Raw genomic sequence first — 9982 nt, 5'->3', positions numbered from 1 at the left:
TCTCCTTATTTCTATTGCTCTCACGTAGTATTTTTTTTTTAATCTTATTTTGCTTTTATTTTATATATATATATATATATATATGAGTTGTTATTACCAATGTATGTTGGTAGGTCTTTTAAGTTACAGATACAGCAAAATATAAATTATTAAAAATCGTACTATAATAACTATTTGTCTAATTTAAACGAAGCAACCAACTCCCCACCCCTCCCCTGTTGCAGAGGAATGGAATCTTCCACGTAAAAGCAAATGGATATAAATTATCAAAGTCAAATATCAGCAAAGCAAATTCACCTTTAGAAATTGGAGTTCAATTTGGGCTAAATGGGGAAAACTTGCTGCTTCTCAGAATCAGATGATGGTAATGACAACTTCAAGATAATCCTAGTGATCGTCATAGCTCTTGTATTGATGGTCATCTGCCGCTCTCCACCAAGAATGAGAGGTGTCTTGGTTTATCGCTGTTAGATCGATTTTATTTCTTTTTTTTTTCTGTTTCAATCCATATTGTATTTGTAAAAATAAAACAGTTGTTGAGTTTCAATCTCCCAATTGTGTAAAAACTTTTACCAAAGATGTATGTGTCCCTTTCATGTTAATTACCCTGTATTTGATTGAAAAAACAGAGATATTCGAAAGATGAAATGATGTTTGTGTTTCAAATGGTTTCTTCACATCTGTCAATTGTTGCCATTGACAAGAATAGATCATGAAACTCCTCTATCAATTGTTGCCATTGACACCAAATTGCCAGTTGACTTGCAGAAAAACTGATCATAGGGTCTTAAGTGCCAAACGTGATGAGGGGTTAAGAACACTTTCTTTACCTATATCATATTGGTTGTCTCTAACAAACTAAACAACAGAAACAAACACAAGATCAACTACTACTGATCATGACCGGAAGATTACGCACACAATGCAGTATTGCAGCTTTTTACAAGCGATAACCATCAAATTTACATTTAATACATGCTTCCTTACACTCAGAGATTTCATTATTCACAACAACATAAATATAAAAGGATACATTGTAAGAGAGTTCACACGTCTTACGTAAGAGTTTAGTTGAAATATTTACAAAATGATGTACACATGATAAATAACACTAATATTTACTAGTTTGCGTTTTGTACGTTCTGGAATGACCAGGATGTGTATTCAGGTTTAGCTTCTGAGATCTGAACTCGTATCACCTCATGTACCGCACCTCGATGAAGTACCCCAAGAACTTCTTCCTCCTTCCCTGTTGCAAGATCTTCTAAAGACACGGTACGTGTGATTAATTCATCACGTAGGCGAAAGCCAAACAACCACCTCCCAAGCTTCCACCATTGTACACGTACTTCCCTTTGTGAGATATTGCTGTTATTTAGGATTTCCATGACACATTCACCCTAGTAGATAAGAATGAACATCAAATAACTTCAATAAGCTAATTCTAGGTTAAAGAAACACAATTCATAGTCCACGAGAATAGAATTTTACTCAACAACAGATGACCAAGAGGGCCTGCTTAATCTTAGACTAATTCTGCAAGTCTTGGAAGTGTAACTTCCTCCATAACGTAGACCATACGCCTGATACTAGATCACGTTTAATCACTGATATAGATAAACACAGACATTAGTGCCAATTGCACCATCCACAGAAGATGGAGAGAACACATAACTCGTAAGGCTAACACTAACTGGAAGCAGCTACAACCAAACCGTACTCTGGCTAACCAATTAAATCATTTTCGCTGCAGTGACCACATTTTTACATGGTCTAACTTACAACCATAAGCTATAGATATTAATGTCTAAATTAGCTTTAGTTGCACTAGGTAGGAGTTTTGTGATCCTCAATAGAGTATACCAAAATGGTGAGTCCCGCTAAAATGCAGTGAGAGAGAGGGGGAGGCAACATATTAATTAGGTTGTATTTCAGCATGTACATCCACTTTAGGATGCAATATGTCTATCAGGAGAAGAATCAATATTTGTACAAAAGAAATAAATCAAACATTGAACAACACAAGAAAGAACAAATAAGTGAGTGGCCTAAGTTGCGCATACTCTTCACTTTCGATGCCACACCCGTGTTGGATTCTCCAAAAATGAACTACTTTTGGAGAATCAGACACGCATCCATTGATATTTTTGGAAGAGTCCAAGCAACATAATAACTACTTCACTCCAATATCATGAGTTGAGACTTAACTAACTTTTTGATACTTCAACTAGCTAGAATACAAACTCAAATCTATTTACAGTGCACAGTTGAAAGTATTCCACCTCCCGCGAAGGACAATAGAAAGTTTTAAACCACGGCAAAAAGACTGTGGTAATATGAGTCAACTAAAAGATCTAGCTCTTACGGCAGCTCAAGCAGTACACCACAAATAAAATATGTCATTTATTTCCAGCAAAGTTCATCATGTAAAAAGATTCAAGTGGTATTAACACTTAATTCACAGACAACATAAAGAAAAACCGGGTGTTAACAAATTTGTAACAAAAGCAATAAAGTAATGAAACAAATTTGTAGCGAAAAGCAGGGCATTTGATTACCGGCAAACCAAGCCAGATAAGGCAGTAGTGCAAACCAATCAAGTTCAGCAGCACATTGTGCTTGGATTTAAGGAAGAATGTATAGACATCTTCAAACCCAAAAAGGATCGAATCCAGATCTCTTACTGCTTTCAGATAATGCCCCACCTCAATCGACTCAAATGCCAAACAGCGATTGACAAAATCAATTACGCCTTTTGCTTTTCCTGCCATTTCATTGTGCTTCCTAATATAGAACACTCTCCATTCCTGCATTTTTAGGTAGACCACTCTTTGCATCAAGATACAAGGTGACTGACTGATCAATTCAAACCAAAATGGGACAGATTTGGGTGAAATATGCATTTAGTTATACTAACCTCATGGGGCTGGTTATTATAAGACTCAATCTTAAGAGCAAGAGCAGGCCATCTTTTTTTACAAAGAGATTCCCATATATAATCAGACCCACACAGCTCCCACCAAAACCGAGAACAACTTCCCAACGAGCAAAGATCACCTACCTTCAAAATTATATTTCAAAAAGCAAATTAATTCTAATAAAGTAGCAAAATCAGGAAGCTGGAAAAATAGGAAGAAAACAATTTTTAACAAACCAGAAATTCAACATAGTAATTTTTTTAAACAAAAAATATGAAGAAGAAAACGATTTTCAACACAACCCAGTAATCAGAAAGCCAATTAATTCTAACAAAGTAGCAAAATCAAGAAAAGAAAACCATTTTCAACACTCAACACAAGACAGAAAACAATAAATTCAATTCCGGATAATCTGAATGATAACAAGTAATTTTAAAGGATACAAGAAAAATTTCCATAACAACCGACTGCCGACAATAAGAAAATGGAAAAATTCAACCTCTTTAAGGAAAAAAAAAAAGGATTACCTGAAGAGAAGAAGCTATTTTGAGGGCAATATCATCGGGAATTGATTCTTGTGAAGACAAGGATGAGTCCATCGAAGCTCAGAATTTTTCTGCTCAGCGAAGCTAAAATGCGTGTCCATTTGGGAAAAAGAGATGATGTTCACCGTCCTGCTACGTCATCAAACACGTGCCATCATCCATATTATTTGACAATAATTTCTTTCAAGTACACATTTTTATTCTCTAAATTTTCTGTGTAAGTGAAATGTAATCACTTCTGATTAAGGAAATTTTACCAAGAAACCAGTAAAATTCAGATTGGGCCATTTTTAGGCTTTTGGGTTGTAAAATTCTGTGTATTGGGCCATTTGTTTTAGGCTTTTTGGGTTGTTAATGAATGATGGACAACAACGAATCATTTTCGGAATCAATGTATTATCTATACTTTCATAATACAATCTTATTATTAATTAAGAGTTTTCTACCATATATTGAGGAAGATACATTTAAATACATTTTTTCTAACGGATACACTAAAATAAGGAGGAAGGCGAGTGTATCTCAGATACATTCGAATCACACTAAATACACACTAGATACATGTATTTGTGTGTATCTAGTGTGATTCACATGTATCTGAAATATCAGATACATGTGAGAGCGAGATGAAAGAAAGGCAAGAGAGATTTGTTATGTATCCTAGATATATGTGATTTCACTTGAATACAATATATCTAGAATAAATTATATCCAATTTTGACTCATGTATCCCAAGATACATATATTTGGGCGCACCAAAATTTGATAAGACACATAATATTACAAATTAAAGTGTATTTACATAATTAACTCTTAAATTAATGAGATCCATGTAAGTTACCGTCATTTGCCCCGAAATAAAAGATCCAAGGCCCAATGGATTTATTGCTTTTGGACAGGATAAAGATTCTCCAGGTTCTCCCCTCCAATTTCAACCAATCATTCTAATTCTAGCATATGATGAGCTCAACTTCCATTTGTCATCAACCACCTCAAAAATTTATTTTTCCTATGAAATGCTACTGATTAAGACCACCAGAATTCTTGGCCAGCATCCAAGTTTCTTGAACTAGTTGAGGAAAATGTCTCTTTTTGCTCCTTCCAGTGGACTCACACTTCTTCAATCAACTAAAGATCATTACTTTAGGCAACTTTTTTCATCTCATTTCATCAATCATGTTCAGGTAAGAACAGTCCCTTATGCTACTCCTTTTCTTTCTGTCAATGTATCTGGAAGACCCTTTAGAGTTAGTTCAAGAAAACTTAAACCCATCATAGCTTCAGCTGCCTCTACTGTTGAAACCTCCAACATTTCTTTCAGAGGTAAAAATCCAAAAGATATCAATGTTTTGGTTGTGGGTTCAACTGGGTACATTGGGAAATTTGTGGTTAAGGAGTTAACCAGTAGAGGCTTCAATGCTATAGCTGTGGCTAGAGAAAAAAGTGGTATTAAAGGAAAGAATAGTAAAGATGATACCTTGGAACAGTTAAATGGAGCTAATGTGTGTTTTTCTGATGTTACCAATTTGGAGACTTTGGAGAAAAGTGTACAAGGTTTAGGGGTTTCAATTGATGTTGTTGTGTCTTGCCTTGCTAGTCGAAATGGTGGGGTAAAAGATTCTTGGAATATTGATTATGAGGCCACAAAGAATAGTCTTGTTGCTGGGAGGAAGTTTGGGGCTTCACACTTTGTTTTGCTGTCTGCAATTTGTGTGCAAAAGCCCCTTCTTGAATTTCAAAGAGCTAAGCTGAAATTCGAGGCGGAATTGATGAAAGAAGCTGAAGAAGATAATGGATTTACTTATAGTATTGTTAGACCTACTGCATTTTTCAAGAGCTTAGGAGGTCAAGTTGAATTGGTGAAAGATGGGAAACCTTATGTGATGTTTGGGGATGGAAAGTTGTGTGCTTGCAAGCCGATAAGTGAGCAAGATTTAGCTTCTTTTATTGCTGATTGTGTACTGAAAGAGGATAAAATCAATCAGGTCTTGCCAATTGGAGGACCTGGGAAGGCATTGACACCATTAGAACAAGGGGAAATGTTGTTTAAACTTGTGGGGAAAGAACCCAAATTTCTCAAGGTGCCAATTGAAATAATGGATTTTGCAATAGGATTTCTTGACTTCCTTGTAAAAATATTTCCTTCGTTGGAAGATGCGGCCGAGTTTGGGAAGATTGGTAGGTATTATGCAGCTGAGAGCATGTTGATTTGGGATCCTGAGACTGGTGAATATAATGCTGAGGCAACACCAAGTTATGGAAATGATACATTGGAAGATTTTTTCCAAAGAGTACTGAAAGAAGGAATGACTGGTCAGGAGTTGGGGGAGCAAACAATATTCTAAATACTCTATCAAAGAAGTCTTAACTAGCTACTCTCCGACAAATCGATTTTGAGGTATGCAGTTTGTCCGGCTGTAGCAGATATTGATAAGTTCACAATTTATTTATGTGCAAATTATACTCTAATATGAATACATGCTACATTTTGGAATGTTAAGCAGCTTACTTATAATGTGCACATATCTCAGTAGTTACTTTCTGTAACTAGTGGTGTCAAATTAGAGAATTCTTTTCCTGCATACAGAATATGGAAACTATCCTGCCATCGAACTGCAACTCTAGGATCTGCTAGAGAACAGATGGTGGAGTAAAACTGCTGTTGAACAGAGTTGTCTCAAATAAGAGAGTTCTATTTCTGCAAACAAAATATGGAAACTGCCCAGTTGTCAAACTGCATTTTATAGGATCTGCTATAGTTAGCCATATTGGTGGTATTTTAAGATATCAAAAGGTAAATTTTATACCATGTGACCAATTTAATTAATCCTTTTTCGAAGGTAATGTCAAAGACCAGAATGGTGGAGAGGGAGCCAATTAAGTGATAAAAGGGTGATCTCTCTAGTAGTTTTGTGTAAACTGTTAGATAACTACCTTGCAACTCCCCTTGATGGAATTTCGCGCAAACTTGGGAGAGATATAACTGAACTGGGAAAAACCTTCTCCCTTTCAAGCTTAAATTTCTAATGAGCTGGAGTGATTAATTATGAGACAATTGGATGTACTCAAAAGGTGATGTTTATTTGATGTCTTTCTGTTTTTGATTAGATCTTATTCTCTGATAATATATACTAATAAGTATTGAAACAACTTTATACGAGTTAACTAATACACGTTGTTTTTAGGACTGGTTATTGCAATCACGGTTGACTTAATTTGCCTGCAATGACCAGGTTTTGTTGGTTTATGATGAGGTGTTAAAATTGAGGTAGAGTACATAGAGAGCATTTTATCTGTAAGACTCATGCTTGTTATTTGGTTCTGACTAACTAGCAATTACTAATAAGGTTCCCTTCTTCATCATCCTTCTTTTAAGTTTTCTCTCATCAGTTGGTGCAATATATGTAATTGTAGGTGGTATTTACTTGTCTTATGCTTCCACAAGTATATAGCAGGGTTCTTGAGCGAAAAAGATAAGGGTGATATGTGCCCTACGTTACACTCCATAGGATATTTAAGATTGTTTATACTTTTCACTTGAAGTACTTCTCTGTTTGCTATCTTAATATAATGAAACTTGCATCCTATAAAGGTTTACTATTACTCTGTTTTGTCTTATTTTGGAAATGTTTCTTTCATTACATTAATATGGTAAGGTTTATGCTTGTCGGAAAAATAATCCTGAGAGTAATTTTACTCAAAATCTAGATAAGGATAATTATGTAGATTATAGGTAAGAAAGCAAGTGGATGCATAAGAATTAGATGTCTTTTTCTTGGCTAGTTTGAACAGATATGTTTATCCGATTCTGGACGTTCTCCAACGTTATAGTTTTTTTCTTCTTTTTCTTTGAACTATTTATTCAGAAGATTATGCATGCACTGCTAGTCTATGTGTATAGGTACTGGAAATGTTCCATTGTTTCAATAGATGTACTAGTGTTACTTGTATCCCAATAGATGCCAATTCTCACGATTTCATCGATCACGTTATAGTTTCTCATTTATATCGATTTCTGTTTAATATTTGAGGTGTTCATTCAAGGTTGCTATAGGATTTAGGCCTCATCAAAACATCCTGTCTTAAATTTAGGGCCCATGATGAATATGAAGTCTCAAGTATCGATAAGCTTCAAAGACAAATCTAATCAAGTCCTAGATATGGAGCTTTGTGGCTAATTCATGTCTTAGCCAGTCTTCATATTTTATCTGCTTAACTGGCAATTTACCACAATTGACTCCAAAATGCTTTTGGTCCTCTGCTGTATGATAAGGATTGATCGAAGATAGAGAATGTAAGTCGGGAACTTTCTGTTCAACATCAATACAATTACATGAATGAATTCATATACAAGAACTGGTGCAATGTCTACTTTCACCAACTGCACAAGAAAATGGCCAAACATACAGAGAACCCAAATTTGAACAATACATACAAACACACTTTCACATACTGACATTTACCAAGGGATGTTCTGCTATACATCAAGAATTCACTTTTCAATAGCTGTCTAGTCACTTTGGTATCTTCTTAGAAAGGGAGTATACAGAGAGGAGAACAAGCAGCACAAGCATAACACTCGCGAACAATGAGACTCCTATAGAAGCTCCAAGATATCTGCAGAACTTGCCATACAGTGTGCAAATCTCTCGCCACCCCACATAAGTGTTGCCTTTTAGTCCTATGTAAGTCACCGATCCTGCTGCTCCGGTTGCTGATGCCACTATTCCTAGCAAAAGCTGCAAGTTTACACAAACATTAAGCTAGTGAGTTCTGGTAAACTCAAGATTTAATCAATAAACGTGCCATAGTGACAGTGAACAATATTCTAAGTACTCCTCGCGTGTCTTGACTGTGATAGTATAGTCCATACCAAAATTTCATAACCTACTTCCTAAAACCATTGTATGGAAATAGTGATACGCGCTCGAGAGGCCTCAAGCACAACACACACTACCTTGGAGATACCTAATTCCATCTTAATTTATCGTTGAAGAAAAAGGCGATCAGAACTTACCACATCAATGACAATGAAGTGGGAAATGATCTTTGCACAGCAACCAGGCTTGATGAGGGAGTACAATGAGCCTAGTGTAGTAATTAGGCTGAAGAAACCAGCCACAGAGAGTGCTACTACAAAATAGCTGCAACACACAAATTCATCAGAATTAGCTAGTTTTTTTTTTTTAAAAAAAATTAGTTAGAAATTAAAGATCAATTTTGATCAATATTAATTATAGTCAAAATGAATAAAAAAGATAAACAAGAAAAAATAAGGAAGGTGAAACAGTATAGTCAAGTGTCAAGATATATTATGCATTAAATGATACTATAAAAATAAGAAATTTTGACAGAATCCTAATTATGAGATGTGAGTCCAAAAATATAATTTTGCCAGTTGAGGCAGCTGCAAATCCACTTGCTAATTGTTTTCTAATCATATTTTCAGATTTATTATTCAAAATTCGAAAAGAATAGATATACATGAAGAAAAAGTTAGCTTTGCAAATTGCAACCACCCCGTTCTGCATTTATTCAAAGGAAAATACATATACAAAGTTCCAGTCAATATTGAGAACAACAAGAAAAAAAAAAAAAGGAAAAAAATAGTGAGGACTAGGTGAATGCGAAATACTCTGTGCATCAGCTTAGAATAATCTCGAATTTATTGTCGTCACAAGTTAAGGCAGCAAGAAGTCCTATAAATCGTGTTCCAACAGATAATAGTAAAAAGTTATGCGTTTTACATCAAACTAAATTATACATGCAACATGTTTCCGCATACACTGTCAACACAAAACCATAGGTATTAATTTATTTTCTCATCTTAATTCATGACATAAAACTATAGTAAATTATTATCTTTCTTTCGTTGAGAAGAAAGTGTAACTAAGATATTTCATTTATTACCACGGGCCTTAGTCTAGCTTACATACCAACTAGTACTATCTTCTCAACGCATGACCAAATTAAATGAGTACTTTTTCTTTTTAGAGTTTGTTTGGATTGACTTAAAAGTTGGTTAAATATATTTTTAAGTTAATTTTAGCTTTTGAAAGCGTTTGACAAATTTAAAAATAACTTAAAAATCAAAAGTAGGTCTACCCCTATTTTTTTTTATCTTTTTTGACTTAAAAGTCATTTAAATATGACTTTTTATTTATTTTTATTTAAAAGCTATTTTTTTAAGTCAATCAAAACGTACTCTTAGTAATATTGTATTTTCAGAATTTATTAGCATGTCCTACTATTGGTATTATCTAGGGGTGTACAAAATCGAACCGAAAACCAAACCAAATCGCAAATCAAGTCAAAAAACCGACTAGTGGTTGGTTTGGTATTGAAAAAAAAAATCCGACTATATTTGGGTTGGTTTGGTTTTAACTAAAAAAAAACCAACCCGACATTATATATATAATTTTAAAATTTTATTTATACATAAAAATATTTACTTTGATATAATTTTTAAATATTTCTTATATTTTTTCATAGTTTTTATCTTTTAATATATTATTTCAA

General features: G+C 34.4%; 3 protein-coding genes across 3 annotated transcripts in view; 1 reads left to right on the top strand and 2 right to left on the bottom strand.

The window, feature by feature from the left end:
- Positions 1 to 930: 930 nt before the first annotated feature.
- Positions 931 to 3595, bottom strand: LOC102602675 (uncharacterized). Its single transcript, XM_006342718.2, has 4 exons — positions 3446 to 3595; positions 2918 to 3061; positions 2559 to 2807; positions 931 to 1400 (listed from the first exon to the last, which is right to left on the bottom strand). Exons 1-4 carry the CDS (start codon positions 3515 to 3517, stop codon positions 1122 to 1124), a joined length of 744 nt encoding a protein of 247 aa, XP_006342780.1. The 5' UTR covers positions 3518 to 3595; the 3' UTR covers positions 931 to 1121.
- Positions 3596 to 4348: 753 nt separating this feature from the next.
- Positions 4349 to 7063, top strand: LOC102602338 (divinyl chlorophyllide a 8-vinyl-reductase, chloroplastic). The gene is made up of 2 exons (XM_006342717.2): positions 4349 to 5861; positions 6878 to 7063. Exon 1 carries the CDS (start codon positions 4546 to 4548, stop codon positions 5806 to 5808), a length of 1263 nt encoding a protein of 420 aa, XP_006342779.1. The 5' UTR covers positions 4349 to 4545; the 3' UTR covers positions 5809 to 5861; positions 6878 to 7063.
- A 686-nt stretch (positions 7064 to 7749) lies between these two features.
- LOC102602009 (CASP-like protein 1) overlaps positions 7750 to 9982 on the bottom strand; it is a 3680-nt gene continuing 1447 nt past the window's right edge. Inside the window, exons 2-3 of the mRNA XM_006342716.2 lie at positions 8481 to 8607; positions 7750 to 8202 (exon numbers count right to left, since the gene is read on the bottom strand). Coding sequence (XP_006342778.1) covers positions 7978 to 8202; positions 8481 to 8607 — 352 coding nt within the window. The 3' untranslated portion in view covers positions 7750 to 7977. The remainder of the gene's footprint in view (positions 8203 to 8480; positions 8608 to 9982) is intronic.

This window comes from Solanum tuberosum, unplaced genomic scaffold (genome assembly GCF_000226075.1).
Source record: "Solanum tuberosum cultivar DM 1-3 516 R44 unplaced genomic scaffold, SolTub_3.0 scf00035, whole genome shotgun sequence".
Classification (NCBI taxonomy): domain Eukaryota; kingdom Viridiplantae; phylum Streptophyta; class Magnoliopsida; order Solanales; family Solanaceae; genus Solanum; species Solanum tuberosum.
This window is presented reverse-complemented; position numbering and strand designations above follow the sequence as displayed.

Excerpts from the sequence above, each read along its gene's own strand:
- LOC102602338 (XM_006342717.2), top strand. The coding sequence starts at position 4,546 with ATGTCTCTTTTTGCTCCTTCCAGTGGACTCACACTTCTTCAATCAACT.
- LOC102602675 (XM_006342718.2), bottom strand. The coding sequence starts at position 3,517 with ATGGACTCATCCTTGTCTTCACAAGAATCAATTCCCGATGATATTGCC. Across the intron at positions 3,062-3,445 it reads AAATAGCTTCTTCTCTTCAG|GTAGGTGATCTTTGCTCGTT; the intron begins GTAATCCTTTTT and ends ATAATTTTGAAG. Across the intron at positions 2,808-2,917 it reads ATAATAACCAGCCCCATGAG|GAATGGAGAGTGTTCTATAT; the intron begins GTTAGTATAACT and ends CTAAAAATGCAG.